The following is a 24430-nucleotide window of genomic DNA, read 5'->3' as shown; positions in this document are numbered from 1 at the left end:
ACAGGGTATGTCTTTGTTATAGTTTGTTTCATCTTAATATGTCCGATGCAAATGTCATATTGTATATATTTTACTGATACTATACTATATGCCTGTTTCAATTACTAGTGTATAAATGTTTCGTATAGTATCAGTAATGTTCAGCTGGTAGGTAATATATAGGTATTTGTTCATGAGTTAATGTGATTAACTTATTATGAACTTCTTTATGATTTATATATTCATGTGATAGATGTGTTTTGGAATACATATTGCCTTCTTTACTGATTTATATATTCATGTGATAGATGTGTTTTGGAATACATATTGCCTATTTTATTGTTATAACAGAGTGTCATGGAATAGCCACACTACATAGCGGGAATAAACAGGTGTCTCACACCCCACCGCCTTGGTCCTCATTCAGCTGGACCAGCAGAGACTGCAACATTTGGAAAGGGTTTTATCGCTTTTTTGTATTCTGAGCTCATACACATGTTCATTAACTGCATTAAGGGTGAATTTGGATATGCATGGATAGAACAAGAAGTTGGGGATAAAAATGTTTTTATTTCCATGTTTAAACAGACACTTATTTGACAACTTGCAGCAAACCTGGAGTGTAAATGTGAACAGTTTATCTGACTCTTATTCCTATAAACATTTTAAATCGCTACTAAATGTTGAATATTACTTACATTCACCACTTCCATCTCACTTAAAAAGGATTTTATCACGCTTCAGATGCAGTAACTTTCCAATAGCAGTAAATACTTGAAGATACCATGCCACACCATATGAAGAAAGACTCTGTCCTCTCTGTCTGTCTAAAAATAAGTACTTTATTGAAAATGAATATCATGTATTATTAATTTGTGAATCCTACAGCCCCCTTCGTAATGCACTTTAATATAAATATATTACCTCTAACCTTCAGCATAACTTTATCTCTATTATTTCCTCAGATGCATATTATACCTTATATAAGTTTGTTGTTTGTAAATATGTAATTTTGCGCAGGCTTTGTGTATTCCTGCATATGTATGTATTTTGGGCCAGTGGCCTTTTATTGAATAAATTGTCTGTCTGTCTGTCTGTCTATTAAGGGTGACTGAAAAGGGCGTAATGTTCCAATCAACATGTAATACACCTCTTGGTATCTACCAATTGAAATGTTTTATTTCAGTTTCCCCAAATATAATTCAAACAGGTACTGTCTCAAAATTACTTGACTGACTTGATATGTCTTGATAATATTTCTCAACACCTATCCCAAATGGAACAAGTCATACATGCGCATGCATGCATTGTCGAATGCACATTTATCATACTCTGAAAAGCAAAATAGTTCATACATAATTCACCAAAAGGTTAAATTATATACTAAAAGTTGTACATTCGAAATTCGTAATCAGGACACTGCTGTTAACAGGATGTCATTGAAACTAAGTTGTCTCCAGCAGACATGTTTCTGTGTCGGTTGACGTATGATTCCCGGAACATCAATTTGGCAGGGCCCCAGGAACTGTTCGGTTTCAGGGATTTCTTGAATCTCTGTAAAGTATAAGCATAAGATACTCCCTTGAACATAGTAGATTAACACTAAACAAATTGCAATAAATAAGTCTCACGAGGCTGCAATCAAGGAAATTTTAGGGTCATATTAAATACTTACTTTGTGCTGAAAAAATATATCAGCAATTTTCAACTGTTTATATTTCCTACTTGTGACGACTCATCTATAAACACCTCTGGGGGGAATTCCTGAGTAGGATATGTTTGCAGTAACTCAAGTTTGTCACTGAACCCTCTTTAAATGGTTATCGGGAGGTCAAAATGTATACATGTACTGTGTGTGTACTCATAACCCTTTGCTACTACTTTCCTGACCACACTCAACTGATTTTGTTTGTTTGTTTGATATTTAACGCCGCACTCAGCAATATTCCAGCTATGTGACGGCGGTCTGTGAATAATCGAGTCTGGACCAGACAATCCAGTGATTGTCAGCAGGAATATCGATCCACGCAATGGGGATCGATGACATGTATCAACCAAGTCAGCGAGCCTGACCACCCGATCCCGTAAGTTGCCTTTTACCACAAGCATAGTCGCCTTTTACGGCAAGTATGGGTTGCTGAAGACCTATTCTAACCCGGATTCTTCACGGGTCCACACTCAACTGAATACAGGCCGCTAGGATAGCCATATTAGCTGTCATGTAGATGCTTGCTAGGCGGAATATGTTTTTATCAAAACACTAGGATAGTCTTCATGGTGTCGTCAAGAATTCTGCAGTTCCATGTCATAGTGTGGATAGGTTCTAGGATGGCATGCGTTATCTAACCCCGCCCTTTTGTGCAATCAAGTACATGTTCTGAAACCTTCTCCCCAAATGAATTTACATCATTTCCTGTCATTAACTTTACATGACTGCAAAGAATACTAAGTTAAACATCAAATCCTAATTAAGAATGTGCATAAATGGAAGTACCTGAATTATGGTCCCTTCCTCCGAGTAGATAGCTATAAACATCATTAGGAACACTGGAATGCATGGAATGGATGCTAGACACCATCCAATAGAAGCAGAGTAGTCGGGATAAACATATGTGCCATATTTTGGAGGCTGGTACTGGACCAGAGTGGAGATGAATATTATCTGAAACGACAAAGTAAATATTAAACCTTTGAATGGCATTTAGAAGTGATACACCTAATAGGGAGATTTTATGAATGTCAACGTCTTAATCATTTCGGGGTATATGCTTTCTCTTTCATCAGGTGAATGAATGTCAAGATGCAGAGAGCATATATATGTACATGTAAAAACGACATAAGTGATAAGATAACAAAGATGGAAACATTAGCAAGTGACGACAACAGTTAGGGAAGCGAAGGTTTGCTTGAGTTGGTTCAGTTCACTACTGGGGCCATCAGGATGACAAATGGATTTGGCACGTCTGGTGAGGGTGGCGATGATGGCTTGTTTTAACTGGAGATGGTGGAACACATCATCAAGAACCAAGTCCCTAGCATCATGTTGGAGGCTACCAAAGTCTTGTCCACCACCAAAAACAACTGGCGTCAAAGGAAACTACAAAAAGCCGTTGGCATCAGGAGAGCCAGCCACGAACCGTGACCAGGAAACACATCTGCCTGAGCTTGGGACTTATTTGTTAATTACTCTGTGTCACCATCTATCTGACGCATTATGTTCCCCCTCCCCCTTCCCTTCAAAACTTATTAACCCAGCTGACTTCCATTTGTCCATTGCTTATTACCAAGCAGTGCTAATTAAATTTCTGCCTTCTATTTTTCAGTTGTTTATAACCATGTGTTGATTGTATACTATTTGTTTGTTGTTTGTTGGTTTCAAACTACGTTCTTTTACGTACATATTTCTGGTTTAACATATTGTTACAATTTGGGAATCGGCACGTAAGAGAAATATTACTTTCTCGACATCTTATCTCCAACCTCTGTAATTGCTTACACGTATATAGCAGCAGCATCGTAAAATGGTTGTATTATTGAACAGATAAAAAAAAAATATCCAGACAAATGCTTGGCCATCCCTTTATGCAACCAGGCTAAAACAATTCAGGGCAGTGCCTTTTAAACAAATCAAATTGAAATATCATTTGAATCCGTCTTGTCTCTGATAGTGTTAAATACATACATTTATGTATTCATACCTCATACATGATACAAAGACTCCTTACAATGTATCATGATACGATAAGAGAGACGTATCAGGAAATTATCTTCATGATATTAATGTATCATGAAACGATAAGAATGGCGTATAAGGAAATTATCTTCAAAATATGAAACAGTCCATAACAATACTACTGGAAGATATTATTAGTGATTATTTAGTAAGTGATCCTCACCAAAAGCATAGCAGGTGTGATGTAACACCAGGTGATTCTGAAGAAAAAAGGGGCCGGTCTCCCTATCATCAGTTCAATATCGGCACTGACACGATTTACTCCTGAAATGAAAACACATACCAAACACTTGCCAAGGGATTGCACATTTTTGTAAGGAACACTAGGTAAAGTAAAATGTAATTTAAAGGGCTGGAAAATTGATTTGGAGTTTGGCAAGTAAATTACATTACAAGTTTGCATTTGTCAAACAAAAGACTAGAATAGCCTCTTAAGCCCTCGCCATGCTTACAAGTAGTATTTGTATTAAGTATCTACGAAACTATCCAGTGATGAACTTGTCCGATTCTAATAATTTGGTCAAGGTGCAAAGATCAAATGATGGTCAATCTTCGTTATTTTGCCACAAGTCCTACACGTTGATGGTATTGCTGAATGAATATATTTGGTGCAAAACTAAATTACTGAATTCCACGTTTGTTTTCATTCTCTTGTTACAGTCGATTCGAATCTGTGTACTGGTGATTATCTATCTAGGTTTGTCAGCACAATAACCATGTTCGTGGGTTTCGCGGGTGTGGTAAACGTCTAAGACTCCCTCTCATTTCAAGCTCACACTTTGCTGTATAACTGAAATATTCTTTAAAGCAGCGTTAACCCCACACCAGTTACTCACTCTTGTTAACCAGTGGGGAATCCGGGTGAGCAATGGTCTCTAGCAGCTATGCTGGGCTCATAAGGCGACTAAATAGATTGGGTGGTAAGGCTCGGTGACATGGATGATTGCCTTTCGTCGTACCGGCGTTGATCGCCGCTCATAATATGAATCACTGGAATGGCTGGACTCGTACTTACAGGCCACATGACAGCCGGATTGATGTTTGGGATGACTGAGTTGGGTTTAACGCCGCTTTTAACGGTATTATAGTTATATCACGGCGTGTCAGCTTAATGTGGGATGAAAAAGCGATGCAGGTCTCAGACGTTTACCACCTCGGTGAAACCCACGAGCACGGGTATGGTGCTGACAAACCTTGAAACATAATCGGGGCGAACCGGGAATCGAACCAACAATCATAGGTTTCTGGCGTGCCCAAACGACGCAACTCTGCACAGCGAATTGCGGCGCCTTAGACGACTGGGCCACCCGTGCCCCCGGAATGTTGTTGAGTGCTGCGTTAAACCAGCTCACTCACTCACTCAACCAACTCACCCACCCACTCAACCCACCCACTCAACCCACTCACCCACCAAACGTGATACGAGTCTTCAGAAAATCTGAGTACTTAGTCACGGACACATTTCCAAATGCAGTAACTTTAAAATATATATTTTAAACATCATCACATGTCGACGCACATGTTGTACATTTTTTGCCAAGCTATCATCTGAGTTTTGGACTGAACCCACATCCATCACAGTCTTACCATAGACCCATGCCAGAATTATGCACTCTAAGAAACCGGCAAAGATGAGGAACACGGTCCCAAAGTACCAGTCAACCAGTTGGAAAACGTACATTCCGCCCTGAAAAATGATCACCTTAAACCTTGTTCAAGAACATTTTTTAGAGTATATGCAAATTACAGGAAACAAACATTTATACATACAATTTCATGACTTATTTACGTGAGAAGATTATTCAAGTTATGCACATGATGTGTCTTTTATCTTCTGAATGCAAATTAGTGTACCGTGCAACAAAAAAGTTCAACAAATGTTTTGTTCCAAACCTCAGTGATGAATATAAGCCCAAGCAGGAAGGATATGGTACAAAACACAGCATTGACAGACATTCTCCACTTCAGCAGAAAAGGGTATTCATCCATGATGGCCGATATTACAGTTTCCACCATTGCAAACTATTGGACGATATCAAACATAAAACATCATGTTTGTTACCTTTACTTTTCGATAGCTCATTGTCAGATATTCTTTCATTTTGCATAGTGATAACTTCACAGACGTCAGATCATATTTGTATTCAGTACACTTAGAATGGCCATGTTCAAAGTTAATGTCAATCACATATCGTGGTCCTCGTCCACATAGTCTTACAAACAGTGCTTTATGAATGATTTTATAATCTGAATTTCCTTGGCGCTCTTTCACTCTTTATCCCGAAACATCCGAAAACAAAAATAAACGTCCCATCTGGTTTATGTACCCAAATACTGCAGCATCCCACACTTATATATTCGTGTTTGTTTTATGTCGTTGTGTATGTATATTAGATGGGTTTTTTTATGATATAATGAATATAAAATATTCTTGTTTCAACTTCCTGTCATTTATTTTCTCACCAGCGAATCCAGTGTCAAGACAAAAAGCAAAATGAAGAACATGATACTCCACAGCTGAGGAAGCGGAAGTTGAGCCAAGGCTTCTGGGTAAATAACAAAACCAAGTCCTGGGCCTAGAAAGTGAATCAACATTGTTTGGGACATACAAGTGGATGGGGAAATCATCAAATGTGACCAACCGTGAAATAAGGGACCTTATGAGTGAAAATCACATTTTGACTTATTAAATGCTAATGTCCAGTTTCCTATGACCACAAATTCAAACTTCATAAGTTTCAATTCATATTTATTGCAGAGATACATGGTATCAAACATTTGGACTCATTTTCTGCAAAGTCCCTTTTCAGACGTATAACTCTGTATGTAACGATTTCAGTTTTTAGATGTAATGTCTGATTAATTGAAAGTAGACATGTATGATTAAATGTTTTGAAAATTTAATAATGTTTTTATTATGTTACGAACTATGGAGAGAGAAACAGAATATTTTTGTACAGTTGGCACACATGGCGATTTATACGGAAGTAAGTTGACGTCAAATGTCTTTCTTTATGACGTCAAAGCACAATTATATCCTCGCACCAATAAGGTTCCTTTTTCTCCTGGTGGCTCACATTAATTTTGAGATCAAATTATTCTGCATAAACGTAAAGTTTGAATACAGCCTTCATAATTAAGGTTATGGAAAGTTATATTTCTTGTGAAATTCATTTTTAAATCAACAGAAATAAACACATACCCGAGGATATGACATCTGTGATGGGAACATCAGCTTCATTAGCAATAAATCCTAGAACGGAGAATGTCACCACACCAGCAAATATGCTTGTTCCTCCACACACCAATGTACAGATGATTGAATTCCTTTAAATCCAAGGTGTATATTGAAAAGTCAATAACAGCAGCACATATCCCATCATGCGCATACCCTCAAACACAATGATTTGACGAAAATAGAAGAGGGAGTACATATGTTGGGCGAGCCTTTAACTATAACTGGTGAAGGCGTCTTATCAGCTAAGGGTATTGATAACCATATTAAAACGATCCCCTAAAGGGGAGACTGCAAATGAAATTAATATCACATAATATCTTATGTTCTTTCGCTGCTGATAATTCGTTGGTGCTTCAGGGAAGGCAGGACATGATTACTCTCTTCGTGAACACCTGGTGTCATCGCTGATTTCAGTGGTCCATTCAGATAATTTTCACGGTTATTTTGCTCTTTACGCCAAATGGGTAATATAGACTGATTATTCTCTTGCACTGACATTTATATTTGCTGTCCTTATGATCGAGTGCACTGATCTAATGGTGCTTGTCATTGGGTTACGTGGTTTACAATATGTTCATAATGTAGTTCTGTAAATACACATTATAAAGAATCCCAAATACTACTTAACACAAATCTCAAAAGCATTGAGAAAAGGGTTCAATGTGAAGTGAAATTACTGGAAAAAAATCGAAAACAAAATACAAAAAAGGAAAAAAAAGTTTCTTATGCGTACCAAATACGATTTTATTTGCGCCCGCGTTATGCATACCACACTGCTGAATCCCTAACACCATCTAAATAGACCGCGTGCCCAAAGGGGGTCGGCAGCCTATTTCAAGGAACTTGAGTATGGGAACTCGTGACAGATAGGGGACTGCTCGCGGCAGAAGAAGTACTTGTGACAGTACTTTATCTGTATAAAATGAACAAATGCGAGAACAACAGGGTTAGGTTTCTCATCGACATTTGTTCTTGCAACTGTACCTTTATATCCATATGAAGTCATGATACTCATATGATAAGTGTTAACAGAGATTGGATAAAGGATAAAGAAATGTATCACCTGAGACAGTTAGCATGAAATGGGTTGAAGCTCGCCAGTGATATAATGCCTCCCCACGCCGGGCCGAGTGAAAAGAACACCTGCACACAGGCTTCCAGCCACACCTACAACAGTTGGTGGGAATTCAGACATTCTCAAAATCATGTCGAATTTCAATTTCATTTAAATCAGATCTCAATTCTGTTATGTGACAATGTAATTTATTGTTAAATAATGTTGTAATTGCATTACATTTGTTTCTGTTGAGATTTCGTAGAAGTCATAGCTTTGTGTTTTGACAATGGTAAGTTGTCAGAAATGTTGTGCTATCTAATGTAAGTAGTGGTGTGGAAGTTATTATATCTAGATGCTGTTGGAGTCAAGCGTAATCTGGTATCTTCTAGAACAGCTAGACGAAGCACAGTATATAACCTCCTAGAAGGTATTTAGACTATATGAGGGGAGCAAGGGCGCGCCTCTCTCATCTCACATTACATCAAGACCAACGGTTGTGTATTCACCCTGAATATCCAGCCTAGGTATATGTTGTAACCTTTAACACTGTTGCATCCTCTATAGCTCAGGGGCTCATATTTCGGTAAACCTACACAAACCCCTGGATCCATTCCCGTGGTTCTCGCAATCTCAAATTACCCGCCCTTGATTTAACGTAAGCCAATTTGATAGGCTACGCTACTAAGTCTAACGTATCAATCAGAATACTAGTTACAAAACAGCCTCCACGTTGGGTTTTCGATATCAACACCATGGCGGCCAGCACCATTGATGACGCTAGAGTTTGCGAGAAATTCAACATTGAAATACAGACACACGCAAGAGGAAGCCCTAAAAAATCTTTTTGATGGAAAAGATGTCTTTATGTCAATTAAAACTGGTGGTGGCTTTGGTTTCTAGGCAATACGCGTTACATCCCTTACCCATTTTCATTTTCCTTATCTCGTTTGATTGATCAGTAAAATGTTAATGAAAAAGAAAAGCAGGTAATTTAAGCTCGTGTAAAGCTCGCGAATGAATTGATGGGTTAGTGTAGGTTTCCTGAAAGGCCTGGAGATTCCACTGTTGCTGCTAGGTGAATGTTATCACTTACTTCATTGCTGTTACCACTGATAATGTATTTTATACTGACATTGAATTTTACCATACAATCTCGGCTAATCGGTTTGACATTCCAGAATGGTCTTTTGTTCAGTTTTCAAAATTTGAATTTAAGTGTAGTCTGGAATGGGTTGAAACTAGTGCCGTAAGCATCTAGAAAGTTGCTTTCTGATTGGCTAATGTCGACATCGTGTGTGCATTGATCGGTCAAAGTTTGCGAATGGCCGTTCTCACGTGACCTGAAATTGGATGGTCTCAGATCTTTGTGTAGCGGTAGCGAGCGCTTCTAAAGATCTGTTTATGATGACATTGTATCGAATTTATTATTATGAGTTGATTAAAGGAACAACGGTTTTCAGGTTTCTCAAAGAATTATTATTTACGAGAAATGATGTCAGTTTCCAATTTCATATCATAAAGCCATAGATAAAGGATAAATATTCCCACCACACTATTATTTATTCACCTGTATATGCAGGAGTTTGCTGAAATCTGGGGTGATGAAAAACAGAGCGCCTTTAAGTCCTCCAGGTAAGGTTAAACCACGGATAAGCAGGACGGTGAGGAAAATGTATGGCAGTGTCGCTGTCACGTAAACTACCTGAGAGAAAACAGTGGAAATGTTCGTATATATTTAACACACCAACACTCATGAGTGATAACATATGTTTTCATGCCTCATCCCTCACATGAAATTCAGACCGCCTTCATGGTCTAGCGTCTACCCGGAGAGCACACACACGCAGAAACACACACACACACACACACGCACACGCACACACACACACACACACACACACACACACACACACACACACATGCACATGCATGCACGTTGCTATATAAGTGCTATCATCTTGAATGCGATGTTAAACCCCCCTTAACATCACCTCACCTTCAATTTGGCAAACATGAAATAAGTATAGACAACAGGAACAATCAAAACTAATTATTTCACACGGAACGCCTAGTATCCCCAAAACTGCTTTACGCCAAGAGTTCTTTTGCTTCGCAGTACTTACTCAGCGAGTGCGAAACAGGACAGAACGGTATGAAACATTTGTATAATACTTAAAAGCACATTAAATAAGATAGATAGATAGATAGATAGATAGATAGATAGATAAAATACAAAAGTCCAAAGTTGAGCTGTATAACTAAAGTTTTACTCAAGATATATATATCGTGGTGTTATATTATGTAACGTATAAAGATTTTCATGTTAAAATAATTAAATAACCCTTTGATGAAAAAAGGGCAACTGCATCTGGGTTCATAAGTTGACATTCACAGGAATGAAGTTAACAGGGAAAGGAATCATTATAACTCCGCACTGGTAACGAAACTCTTCAGTGATATATCACAGCTCTTCAAAGCAAACGTACACGTACCAAATACATTTTTCAAACATATTGATAGTTAATGCTTACCTTTCCGACGGACATTACACCCTTCATAATGCAGACGAATATAAGAATGTAGGAAGCTGAGAGACACAAGGCCAATTCCCACTGGATACTCCCCAGTTGATCCAATCCAGAACTTAGGCCAAGGACCTTGTTCCTGAATATATATAGAGAATACTACACTCATTCTCGTTAGATACCATTTTTACGAAACGAGTGGACTTTCTATGGTATCTGACCGAGCGAAAGCGAGGTCAGATAACATAGAAAGTTCACGAGTTACGTAAAAATGGTATCTAACGAGAATGAGTGTGGTATTTTATTTATTACCCACGTTAAATATGTATGTTAGTGTAAATACATAACAACTTTTGTTCGTTGACAGACCAAACTGAAACCAGTTGCAAAATCTGGTTGTGCATGAATATTGATATATGCCCAAATATGGGCATTGTTTACATTCCTATGCATACGCATTAACAACATGCGCCTGCAATTGTGTTTGCAAACATAACAGCACCGACGCTCAAGATCCTTTGGAAGAATTTCTTCAACTTATGAGAATTCAAGCGCCATGGTGTTAGTACGCAGGACACCTATAAGAAAATTTTGAAAAGTCACATAAGCGCCGCGCTTTGAATATCGGACCAACAGTCGGGCACTCGCACTGCCGGGGTCTGTGCATTCAAGATGGTTCGGTTTCCTTGATTTATCATTTGAATTTATATCATGTCCGTACCATTTTGGAAGAGGGAAATCAAAGACATTCATGTTTACTGTACCACCCTTTACTGAAGACGTGAAAATCAACACGCTAAGTCTGCTTGTCTTCAGCGACAGCTTCGAACGAAGGGCAAGGTCACCACCGGAATAAGAAAAGACAACCCTGACCTACTCAGCGTTTTACGCCAGAGATAGGGAATGTCATTGTTCACCTTTTGGGATATTTTAGGCCACATAATCAGAAATCAGGCACACTTCTACGGAGCTTTCGAATGATTTGTATCGGAAATGTTCACTTTGAGTGATCTGGTTGTGCAGTCGTGAACAAACAACTCCCGAAACAGTGCCACAAAATACGCTTCGAAGAGGACACTGATGGCACAACCGGATCATCCCAAGCAAGTCTAGATATCTGTCCAGATAGATTAAACTGACTTCATTTCACCACGCTTATCCTTTTACGTTAAATCAAATTGAAAGTTGCGAAAGTAGTCGGGTGCGTCACGCTCATGTGGACCCTCGATCTATTGAACGGTAGTCGAACATTGTAAATGGATATAGCTCGATTATGTAATGTCTGTGGAAGCTCAATGCATAACTTATATAATGCAAACAGAATTTGATGCGTGTGACTATCTTGTTTGGTTTAATGAAGTGTTTGTTAATATCCCTCGCTCACATGAGATTGCTTCAGTTCTGCCTTGTAGTTGCCAAATGAATGACGTCTCGCGATTTTTTATGAATGAAAAAAGTAGTCCCGGTATGACAGAGGTCACGGTTATCTAATCAAAACGAATAAAACAAGGTCAATCTTGTACGACACACGTGTGAGGTACGGATTTAGTATCTTACCACCTGTATCTTCACCACGTGGGTAATAAATAAAATATGTTATATTGTATCAGTGAACACTACATGTGGATACTGCCAATCCAACATCATGGAAGTGGTTGTAGATATTATCAGTGTTTCTTAAGAAGATCTTGATAAAATAGAAAGAAATAAAACCTCATGATGTGAAGGTCATACACTTGATCCTATTCCAGAACATTCGATTATAAGGTCATCACAGGAAATAAGAGTGAGTGAGTTGGTTTTAACGCCGCTTTTAACAGTATTCCAGTTATATCACAGCGTGTCAGCTTAATGTGGGAGGAAAGCCCGAAGTGATGCAGGTCTCAGACATTTACCACTTCGGTGAAACCCACGAGCACGGGAATGGTGCTGACAAACCTTAAAACATTACTGGGCGAACCGGGATTCGAACCCACAATCATAGGTTTCTGGTGTGCCCAAGGGACGCAACTCTGCACCGCGAATCGCGGCGCCTTAGACGACTGGGCCACCCGTGCTCCCAGGAAATATGAACACGCCAAGAGTTTTCTACATAACACATAACAGGCATTCGTACTCTGTCTACAGTTTGAACAGGGATACATTAATAATTTCCCGTGGAACAAATTTACATTTGTACAATGGTAAATGTCCAGGTCAAAGTTGTGTCAAAGGAAACCATTAGAAATGGTATCACGTGTAAATTGGCAACATTTATCAATTTTTTTCCATATGCCGCATACATAATGTATTTTAATTCCCCAATGATTCAAATATGAGACGCTGGCTGTTATTGCAACCACCCACACATGTTTCAATAACAAAGGCCTGAGAAATGAGAATATATCAACGACCACAATGGACTCCCGGGCGGGATGGACAGACATACGCCAGATCAAGTCACTAGACATTCCACGAAACTACCACAGTTCATGCACTTATTCAAAATGACAGATTACACCCACTTAATAAGTATCAGAGTTTTGTCAGCAACGACTGGCATGTTGTTTGTTTGTTGTTTAACGCCGCACTCAGCAATATCCCAGCTATATGACGGCGGTCTGTAAATAATCGAGTCTAGACCAGACAATCCAGTGATTGACAACATGAGCATCGATCAACGCAGTTGGGATCGATGACATGCATCAACCAAGTCAGTGAGCCTGACCACCCGATCCCGTTAGTCGCCTCTTATGACAATCATAGTCGCCTTTTACGGCAAGCATGGGTTGATGAAGACCTATTCTAACCCGGATCTTCACGGGCCAAATAGCATGTAATGCATGCATTTATATCTGTATACATACTGCCAGAATTCTTCTGCTGCCGTCTGAGATAATGAGTCGTTTCTCAACCATGCACGTTCACCAAGCTCTCTGGTGCCATTTTTTGGCAGGAGGGATGACTTGTTGTCTGGATATGAAAGGAAGATAAACTAACACTGGATTGAAAACCGAGTAGCATGTGTCACCAATTAACAGTTTTGAGTACGTTTTGCAATATCTAATCATCAATATGGATGATACATTTCTAAATACAAACTTCTTTTAATGCATGAGCCTTTGTGTATTATATTCTGGTATACAAGAAAGGTATATCTTAATATTTATAGAGAATGTCACTTTCAGAAATGAAATGCTTGTGCTGGTCACGTCAGCTCAAACCCATCCCCACTTCCCAGTGAGTGAGAGAGCGGGTTGTTTGTTTGTTTGTTGTTTAACGCTGCAATCTATTCCAGCTATATGACGGCAGTCTGTAAAATATTCTAGGCTGGACTAGACAATCCAGTGATTGACATCATGAGCATCGACCCACGCAATTCGGATACGATGACATACATCAACCAGGTCAACAAGCCTGACTACCCGATCCCTCTTATAAGCATAGGCGCCTCTTACGACAAGCATAGGTTGTTGAAGACCAAGTCTAACCCGGATCTTCACGGGTACGGATAGTATGTAAGTTATATAACAGTGTGTCACTTCAATCTGGAAGAAAAGCCCCAATGATGTTTACCACTTTGCTGAAACCTGCGAGCACTGGCAGTGTGCTGGCAAACCAAGAATCGTAATCAAAGCGAACCTGGAAATTGCACCAACGATCATAGGATTCTCGCTTGCCAAAGGGTCTTAATTCTGCACACCGTTCCCAAACTTTCCAATGTAGTGTTTCATGTACGTAAGAACATACACATATTCCAATCTCTTGTCATGGCTAATAGTGTAACAGGTGAGGTGAGGTGAAATGGGGTTTAACGTCGCGTCCAAGATTATTTCACTTATATAGCGACGTGCATGTACGTGTGTGTGTGTGGCTGCTTGTACTAGTCCGGACTGATGCCGATTTATAGTGCTAGCTCATTGAGATACCATGCCGCAGATTAACATGCATACCCCACTCAGACACAGTATACTGACTCCGAGCCGACCAGTTTTAGCCCCTTAATGCCGAGCGCCAGAAAGGGTAACAACAAGTACCATCTTTTAACGTCTTTTGGTATGACGCGGTCGGGGATCGAACCCCGGACTTTCCGCCCTCCGGGCGGACGCTCTACCACTAGACCACGGAGGCGGTCTAGTGTAACAGGACTTGACATGATGATAATTTCAAAATGTATTTTGTTACCGCACATTGCTTATGTCATACGTTCAGTGGGCCTTTGTGTCAACACTTCAACACGTCTAACACAGGCATCGGTATTCCAGGAGTGACCACAGTCTGCCCAGGGAAGGACAGCGCTGCAGGATGTGACAGTGTAGTACGTCATCCAAGCACAGTTAACAGTAAGGTAAACCGTAGAACCACCAGACATAAACAGCATGCCGATTCCAAGACCTGACATGAACATGAAAAAACCTTTATCTGTCCATTTACAGGGTCATATATTCCCTGAAATATCTGACCAAAACACAAACTCTATCAAAAGACATTTGGCGGAACTGACATAAAATAACCATTTTTATCCATTTACATGACCCATCGAAAACAACTGCGGACAACGGCTCCTCAATACCGCGTCTACGGGTCAGAGAAGGTGATGTCTAATACATCATATGCATTTACGATACCACATGTGTTGACAGAAAATGTCGAGACGAGTTTAATTTTTCTATCTGTTAATTTTTTTTTCTATTTCTAACTTTTTTAATCAATCACAAAATGTAAACATTTGATTTCCCCAAAAGTGTGTGACAATCAGTGGCTCCTGCTGTTTGAAAACCTACAGCTCGACATAAAAGCGACATAAAAATCTCTGCCAAAAGCAGAGTCGACTTACGATTCCAACTGTATCATGAGCATGTGATTATGAATCATTATCAAATAGTGATGATAACAAAACAGAAAAACAATCCAGCATGCTGAATAATCAAAGACCTTGACCTTGACAGATTTGTACGTTTTTTTTGTTCAGGTAAACAAGCATGTTCATTTTCTGGACATAAGTATCTTATGCCTGTTATATGTAAAAAATAATCACCATAACTAACATAATTAACTGGAAGACCACTATGTAAGCAAAGTTGTTATTCCGTAGTCTACCAGAGCATCATATAGAAGCATACCTTTCATTAAAGGACATACGCTCCATACATGGGCTGCGCTTTTCCCATAAAATTGACCAAAGGCAGCTTCAAGGAAAAACACAGGGAGCCCGCAAAGCATCAGACACACGAAGTAGGGGATTACGAATGCGCCTAGACACAACAAAGCAGTGGCAAAAATAATTGTATAACACGTATAATAAACATAAAAGAAATCTAATTTGGCGAACATGATCTCTTCTTCCTGCTGGCAGACACCTCTCTCATGTTTGTTTGTTTGTTTGTTTTACGCCGCACTCAGCAATACTCCAGCTATATGACGGCGGTCTGTAAATAATCGAGTCTGGACCAGACAATCCAGTGATTGATATCATGAGCATCGATCAGTGCAATTGGGATTCGATGATATGCATCAATCAAGTCAGCGAGCCTGACCACCCGATCCCGTTAGTCACCTCTTACGACAAGCATAGTCGCGTTTTACGGCAAGCATGGGTTGCTGAAGACCTATTCTTCCCCGGATCTTCACGGGTCACATGCCTCATGTACATGTCCTTTGGCCTCTCACTTTGTAGTCACGTATGTTATAATGATTCGCTTTAAACCGTATCATAATAATTCTTATGTTACCTCCACCGTTTACGATGCAGAGGTATTGAAAACGCAACAGGTTTGAAGGGCCAACGGAATAGCCAATAATAGACAGCAGATAATCGATCTGAGATCCCCATGTTCCGCGGCTTTCTTCCTCCTCATCGCTGTTAGAATGGTTGTTGTCGCCTGAATCCGAAATAGGGACCACTTCAGCTGCTCGTCGCCCTTCTTTCCCAGGAAAATCCATCTGCGAAAACAAAAGAAATATATACGTATTAGGAGTTTCAGTGTGATTGGAGTAAAGGGAGGCTTCTCTCTGATACAGGTATAAACAGTTTGTATTTGCATTCGTCAAAAATAGCTCGCAGAGATTGCATCGTGGTTCATGCTTTTGATCATCATAACACCCAGATTCGAATTCGTTTTCGTTACTCCGGTGCATTTGTATATTATGACATGACTTGAATACTGCAAACAGTAGCGTTAATCTGTAATCACTAACATATAGGCCAGCGGAAGAACTGTTAATTCATAAAGCATCAGTTTCCAGACGCACAAAGAATCATCATTTCAACTCGTCAAGAACATATTGTTCGTTATGCACTGGCTAATTTGTATCGATAAGAACTTGTTACAAACACGTTGACGGAGAAACAAGTAATTTTGTTCCATTTCAATTACATAACATTTACACGGTTTTGGATAACAATTCATTCAAAGAAATACAATATGACAGCTTGACCAAGCTTATTGAAATTATATCTATTACAAGATATGATGGAATAATATTTTGTTAACTTAAATAATTCAGTGACCTCATTCTGTAAAAATTTGAATGTTGGTGGACAGTTATTATTTCTAAAACTGGAAATGATTCGTTTTGACAAAATAATGATAATGTTTGAAGGACTGGGTTTTGTTTCGATAAAGAACTGAACAGAACATTTTCTTTGGATTTGCTTTTCAAACTTTGTATTTTCTGCGATATCCAAGTTTCTATGTCTCGATGGAGCTCACTTTGTTGCATTCCCAAAATATATGTCCAACATCTTTTTCATTAGAACATTAGCTACAACGTGTTTTGCCTTAGTATCCCATTTTATTAAGACAGTCTGTTGGCAATATTGTAGAGTAAGTTCAAACTTTGGTAATCGTTGACTTCAACAGTACTGTTTAACAGGGTGAAGAATACCCGTGTAGGTTAAAAAGTTGGTTTTCACATTGAAAACGGTTTCAAAAGTTTCAAATGACATGAAACCTGTCTTTAAACGTTAAAGTACAAACCCATGCGTTGTATTTATATTTGGTCTGTGATTATCCCCAAAGAAGAAAGTTGAATCCATAGTCCACTGACTAATGAAAACGGACATATGCTTCATGTTCCCTCATATCCTAGTTTTCGGCTGGTCTCACGGAACAGCTATAAAATTACAAACATATTTACCAATAGTTATCTAAGTACAGATATGATGTAGTAAATTGTTTTTCAACTACAGCTACACATACCTGGGAGCCAGGGAACCCATTCATCATAGGACTGTCAACAGTGGGAAATAAGCAAAATATTTAACGCCATAGTGTGCCTTACACATTAGATCATTATCCATGTGGTGTATCGTAAACAAGTATTGTTATACGGGTCATAACATTTGCATGAAAATTTATTGATGCTTGTACTTCTCACATGTAAAATTGCCATTCTGGAGCGGGACTGGAAAAATATACTCGACATACCATGGAAATAACTCCATATGAATTTGGGACTTCGTTTTATAAGCTATTTCTACCACGTACATCATTCAGTTAACCAATCGTCTATACCCACTATTGGATGAATATGCTGTTAGATATTATATATATTATTCTACTGTTAATTATTTAGAGTGCAAGAAGGTGGTTTAACGTTGTTAAATGGAATTGGATCCCGCACACCTGTTGGACCTTTCGCTGTGTTTGAATACTTTTCTGGGTGGGTTTCTTTTCTTCTTATTCCAACTATGTTTATAACAAGGTTATTGTAGTAATTCCACTTTCAATCATGTCACTTCCAATTTCGGAAAATCTCATTTAAATTATTAGTACATCCGGTTTCAGAACACACCTTCTCCCTCCATTAGGCCATGCTTCTAGCTCAGTTCGAAGCGAAGTAATTGGTACTTGTGGTTTGGACTTTGACACTTCCGGTTTGTAAAATATGGTTTACTGCATTACCAGCAACTTCATTGGTACGATGATACCTGTGCAGAAGGACTTTAAGTTCAAGTCCAATTTATTGTCATTGAAACTGGTGGGGGATAAAAAGCGATTTCAAATTTGCAAAAACAGACAACATCCACTGCTGCCATTGGTCACACGTGTAGAACCCGCCCGTCACTTTTGTGCAACGCGTTTAACATGGGTGTGCACCCAGTTCGCCACTCGTGTGCAACCCGTGACACACGCACTTTGGAGGGTACAATCTTTTTTACCAAATGAGGACCTATGTAAACCGAAATTGGAGGTTGTTAGAAGGAAAGCAATCTATGATGCCCTGACGAAAATGTTGAAACATATGATATGTACTTACTGATGTCAACTTTTTAGATGTGATTTTGTAGGAAAATATGAGTACTGTTGTGATCAATCCGATCTTAATTATACGACCATTGACTTCTGCGTGATGTTTTGCGATGGTGGCATTTATCTATAAAACGTATCATGTAAAATATGTGGTAAGTAAGATGGTAAATAATAATAATAATGTAATCGCATTAAAATACAATTATAACAAGATACATCTGTAATCCTAAAACTTATGTTCCACATGCCCAGAATTGCCAGGAGGAAAACTGATTCAATATAGAGAAGAAGCTTGTACACAGCTGGAGACATCATCTGAATATGACTATATAATTATGTAAATGATACTCAATTTGTCGACACGAACTAAGGCTATACATATCATACCACCAGGAACACTTTATTTGGTCATTATTGCTTCATGTTATCGAAAAGGATCCCCTGTCAAATCACTAAACGTTGAGTGACAAACATTCACCTAGCAGAGTAGATGTGCAAATAAAAATATTTCTACCGATATGCTGGAACTCATTGATAAAACACTCTAGCGAATGTAATTCTCACAATTGATTATATTAATAACTACTTTTGATATTTAAAATTTCACAAATTCGATAAAAAATACATTAGTTGATATAGTAAATCCATTTATTGATATGCAAACATTTGCGCTATAAATAAATATTTCATGATATAATATGGAATTTGTGATGTTAATTCATTCTTTGTTATCAATAAATGAATCATTGATACAATAAATAAGGAATAACTAGTAAAACGGCGCTTTGTATATTATTCCTTTGGGGTTGTCTTGAGTAACACTTTTGCATCAAGGTTATAGTGTGAATTGTTGGTCTGTTTCTGCACCAACAATTTTTTCATCTGTGTAAAAAGGGCAACTTATACTTTACTTTTAACTGTAATAAAGGAAACAAGCATGAAACCCCGCCAATATTACATGTCCGGTTGTGTGCAATGCATTAGCTCCTGTGAACTATGTTCACTGGACCTTTTTTGTAAATGGCGTAATTGCAGCTCTAAAAAAAGTAATTACTGGTGTTGTTTTGTCATCTGCAGTTATGATATAATATGTAACTGTATTAGTAATGAGTAGCGTTATTACTTAATCAATAATCACAGAAGTAAGGGAGTTCTTAATTTACTTAGAGATCATTGAGAGCAGAGGTCACCATGATGTGTACTGAGAGGTACAGTACCAATCATCTGATGATCTGAGTAGTAGACTGGAGTCTGGAATGCTACAGCACTGGCATGATCAGTCAACAAGAAGTCCAGTGCAGCTCCAAGACAGTGAGTTGGAGAGTGAATGCGTTGACTCATTTTCCGAACATTAAAGAAATCTTCAATTTTCAGCTTTTCACTCAAATAACAGTTGAAATCCCCCCAAGTAACTAGGACATGTTCACATTCATGATGCTTGGAGAGATCCTGAAGTGTCTGCATTAAATGAGTAAGGGAATGTGACAACCGTGTTCATGACGCTTTTGGAGGAACATGCACACAAGTAATGCAGAACTTGCCAACAAGAAAGGTAATGAATTCAATACTGCGAGATGACATTACATAACATAGCTGGGCACTGTTCTTGAAACTTGTTGAAACATACACAACAATACCATGTGTAGTGTCTCCTGGATAGACTTGATATCCTGGCAGGTCTCTTTCACGGTAAGGTAATTATGGTAACGATTCTCAGACAACCCTGCGTAGATATTTTGTGGAATATGTAAACGGTTTCCAAGTTATGCTCTTGCTAAGGAAACATTCGTAAGAACTCCCAAACTATCAAAAGGCACCAGTTTACCAATAGACCTACTTATATGCCAAGTTAGGAAGATATATTGTACGGTTTTCAAGATCTGCGCCAAATTTGGTGATTTTCAGTCTAAGTCAAAGTCGTTGCAATGGAAACTCGATTTTTTTTTAAATCCCAAACTATCAAAAGGCACCAGTTCACCAGTAGACCTATCTATGGGCCAAGTTTGGTGAATAAATATTGTACGGTTTTCAAGATCTGCTCCGGAAACGAGGACTACCGCCATTTTCAGTCTAAGTCAAAGTGGTTGCCATGGAAACTCGTAAAATATTTTATTCTAAATCCCAATATATCAAAAGGCACCAGTTCACCAGTGGACCTATCTATGGGCCAAGTTTAGTGAAGAAATATTGTACGGTTTTCAAGATCTGCTCCGGAAACGAGGACTACCGCCATTTTCAGTCTATGTCAAAGTCGTTGCCATGAAAACTCGAAAAAAAAATTTAAAAAATTAAATCCCAAACTATCAAAAGGCACCAGCTCACCACTAGACCTATCTATGTGCCAAGTTTGGTTAAGATATCTCTCACGGCTTTTCTGTTCTGCTCCGGAAACGACATGTGACGGACGGACCAAAGGACGGAAAGATGGACGGGAAAGATGGCACCCATTCCTATATCCTCCTTCCACTTCGTGGAAAGATCGCTGATGCGATGTAAAACTTGAACATATTCACTATACAATGCTAGGTGTCGGAATGATTTGAAAACTGTATGATAATAAACCCTGTCTGGAGGATGAACAGATTGAGATAACATGGCGTGGCTTGAATAAAATATATGACGTCAACTCCAGAGAATTCTCAAAGTGGAGTCAATTTATGGACAACATCTTTATTTACTGTAAAGGCGACGTTCCGGCCTAGATCATTATACAATTGTCAAGCAAGGCTGAACAATCAACATGGTACAGAATATGTATAGTAGGTGGAAGATTAAGAGTAACAACCATTACATGCAAGAGAGAGATTAACTGAAGTAGGTAAAGTAATGACAACAGAAGGATAATACTGTAACAACATGATGGGCAGAGAGCACATGATGAGGAAGCCAATACAACAGGAAGCCAATTAAACAGGTTTAAGTGTACATGGGTGGGTGTTTATTGCTTCATGAGTTCACAATAGACGGATGGGATGAAATTGCCATGATCTCTGTTGATTGGTGGTTTGTTGCGGCGAATGTGGACTGCTTCAGTTAGTTTTCTTTCAGTGAAGTCATGGAGGTTGTTGGAGAGGATTTGGACGTTTTCCCAGGTGGTGTTGTGATTGGGCAGTTGCTGATATGTCCGACATATACACGGATCATATGTACATATGTACAGTTTAAGGTGAAAATAGTGGTATACACCCTCTCTCCCTGCCTATAATGTGTGTGTGTTCGGACAATGGCCTCCGGCATATAATCAGTGGTTCTCATTTGGCGTTTTCTCTTCTTTTTGGGTAATTATTTAATCAAGGATTGGGTTATTCATTGCAATATGATCACTGGTGTATTTAATGTCTTACTGCAGTCGGGTAAGATTGAACATCTTTGAGGCGCAGTGCAATACCAATGGATGTAAAGTCAACAAACCTACAGATTACGGATTGAACATCATAAGTGAGTGTCGGGTTTTTCTTAATACTCTATTATATTTTCTGGATAATTCGTTTCTTCTACAAGCGCTATACAGCATTTTCAAACATCCAAATATATGAAGATTGACACATAAAGGGCTGCGTTTTGAATATATATATATATACACGTTAGACTAGGTAATAGATTTCAACACCTTTTCACTCAGTAACATTTAGATTCATTCATTCAGATAGTAGAGTGTCACACATGGAATTGAAAACATTACAAAAAAGTGTTTCAATATTCAAGACCTCTATTTCAGTTCAGTTGCTTCACCACTATATATGCCGACATGGAGCGGTATTAACATAAGAGCTCCGCTCGTTTACCAATCCATTTTCACATTTTTGTGAAAATAAATATGTTTAAACCATATGCCGACATAAAGAATTTGTGTTACGTCACTCTAATGTTCCAACTGTCTAAACTTTCCAGCGAACAATTTTAATAAAACATATGTGGATGAAACCCAATATCAACATGACGTTAATGCCGGTACAATCCCACGTACACACTTAATTGTTTCATCATGTTGCTGCCTATTTGTTCCTCCATTAAATGAACTAAAGAACGTTTTTAATTCCATGCTTTTGTAATTCATAATGTATAATGGAGTCGGACACCTCCCCACAGACATTTCTCCACAATACCCTATCAAAAGAGGGACCACCCACAGCCGTAAATATTTCAATGAATGAAGATTAATTTATTGTATTGATTACATACAGATCTCACCAAGTGTATTTTTTATACATTTTGCATGCATGGAGGATTGGATTAAAAGAGAATGCAAATGTTGTTGGGTTTTTTCTGTTTCTAATAACTAGTGGAGGATATTGGAAAAGACTGAACATGGAAAAAGCATGAAAGTAGTGACAGATCTTACAGGGTAATATGCAACAGACTCATTACCTTGTGGTCATGTTTACGTTTTTCTAAACATTTTAAAAGAACTGAAAAAATTGGAAAATAATTAAATTGGAAAATGAGAGAAGTTAGTAGTCATAGTTTTTCATAATACACTCTCCGTTTAATGGACAACATTTGTTATTTTAGTACTTGTCTGGAAGAATCCCTTTCCAAAACCTTCCGTTTCTCTGTTACAGTATTCAAAAAACACGTTTATGCATTTGCAAAACAAAAACATGACCTTTGAGCAAAATAATATATTCTCGCTCATGGGCGAAATATTTTAATAAAGCCACAAATTAGTTGAATTATGCATCATGATACTTGTAGAAACACCTTTATATATTTCCAAAACAAAAACATTTGTAAATACCTTTAACCGAGACTGGCCACAGCATGGAGAGTTTGTGAACAAATCGGTTTCCAGAATTAAAATTGGACGCGTTAATGTACAAATGAAAACAAAACAATGAACGTGCAACTAAGCATTATCCATGGACTTCCTAAGTTTCTTATTGTTAATATAAATTTGTTAAAATCAATTAAAACATTGTGTTAAAATTATGTGTCATGTGGGCACTTGCTTACACGTGCAATGCGAAAAGTCTCCGCAGAAACTACACAGAACTACGCAGAAAGTTTGTAAAGTTTCAAGTTTCATTCATTACCATATCTGCTAGAATTTGAATGCGAGTAGTACAAGGCTCACCAGTTCTCGGATTCATAATACCTTAGACGGGTAGTATATTCAAATTTGTTGCGCGTATATTTGGAAGCATATGCATAGGGTGAAGAAAGCAACTCAAATTTGTCAAACAACTTTGCAGTGTCTATGCAATATCGAATTCTTGGACACTGCATGAGAACAGGAAAGCTGTGTTACTCTGTTTATGGAAGCACAGGGGTCATGTCAAAAGCGCTCACGGTAGTTAGTGAGTAAACTCACCTCAGGATAAATGAGTAGCCATCAAACTCTTTGAAAACTAACATGCGAATTAACTCAGTAAATAATTAAGGCACTAGCAGTTCCGAGGACTGGTTCTAAGCCTAAGAAACAAAACCAACAATTGTGAAAGTCTTTCAAGTTTATTTTTCAACAAAATATCCCTGCTTTTCAATACACTTCTCATATCGATAGTGAAGCTTTTCAATTCCAGTCACAGAGGTGTTTTCTGAAACCACCCTGCAAAATACATTCACGGCAGCTTTTGTCGTCATAGCGCTTTCCACGAAGGTGTTCTTTCAGTTTAGGAAACAGGTGGAAATCACTTGGAGTCAGGTCTGGCGAGTATGGAAGGT

General features: G+C 38.4%; 1 protein-coding gene across 1 annotated transcript; it reads right to left on the bottom strand.

Moving 5' to 3' along the window:
* Positions 1–564: 564 nt before the first annotated feature.
* On the bottom strand, positions 565–15745 carry LOC124112834 (sodium- and chloride-dependent glycine transporter 1-like). The gene is made up of 13 exons (XM_046472993.2): positions 15635–15745; positions 14718–14906; positions 13379–13484; positions 10539–10671; positions 9575–9709; positions 8014–8117; positions 6915–7039; positions 6176–6288; positions 5606–5734; positions 5300–5399; positions 3876–3976; positions 2474–2641; positions 565–1533 (listed from the first exon to the last, which is right to left on the bottom strand). Exons 1-13 carry the CDS (start codon positions 15732–15734, stop codon positions 1405–1407), a joined length of 1632 nt encoding a protein of 543 aa, XP_046328949.2. The 5' UTR covers positions 15735–15745; the 3' UTR covers positions 565–1404.
* Positions 15746–24430: the final 8685 nt, after the last annotated feature.

This window comes from Haliotis rufescens, unplaced genomic scaffold (genome assembly GCF_023055435.1).
Source record: "Haliotis rufescens isolate VD_foot unplaced genomic scaffold, xgHalRufe1.0.p SCAF_19, whole genome shotgun sequence".
Taxonomy (NCBI): domain Eukaryota; kingdom Metazoa; phylum Mollusca; class Gastropoda; order Lepetellida; family Haliotidae; genus Haliotis; species Haliotis rufescens.
Note: the sequence above shows the minus strand (reverse complement) of the source record. Positions and strands in the feature narration are given on the sequence as shown.

What these genes read in the sequence shown, in the direction of transcription:
- LOC124112834 (XM_046472993.2), bottom strand. Translation starts at nt 15,734, where the DNA reads ATGCTTTGCGGGCTCCCTGTGTTTTTCCTTGAAGCTGCCTTTGGTCAA. An exon ending in CGTATGTCCTTTAATGAAAG is followed by an intron (nt 14,907 to 15,634) that starts GTATGCTTCTAT and finishes TGTTCATGTCAG; the next exon opens with GTCTTGGAATCGGCATGCTG. An exon ending in TTTCATGCTAACTGTCTCAG is followed by an intron (nt 7,040 to 8,013) that starts GTGATACATTTC and finishes TTGGATTTAAAG; the next exon opens with GAATTCAATCATCTGTACAT.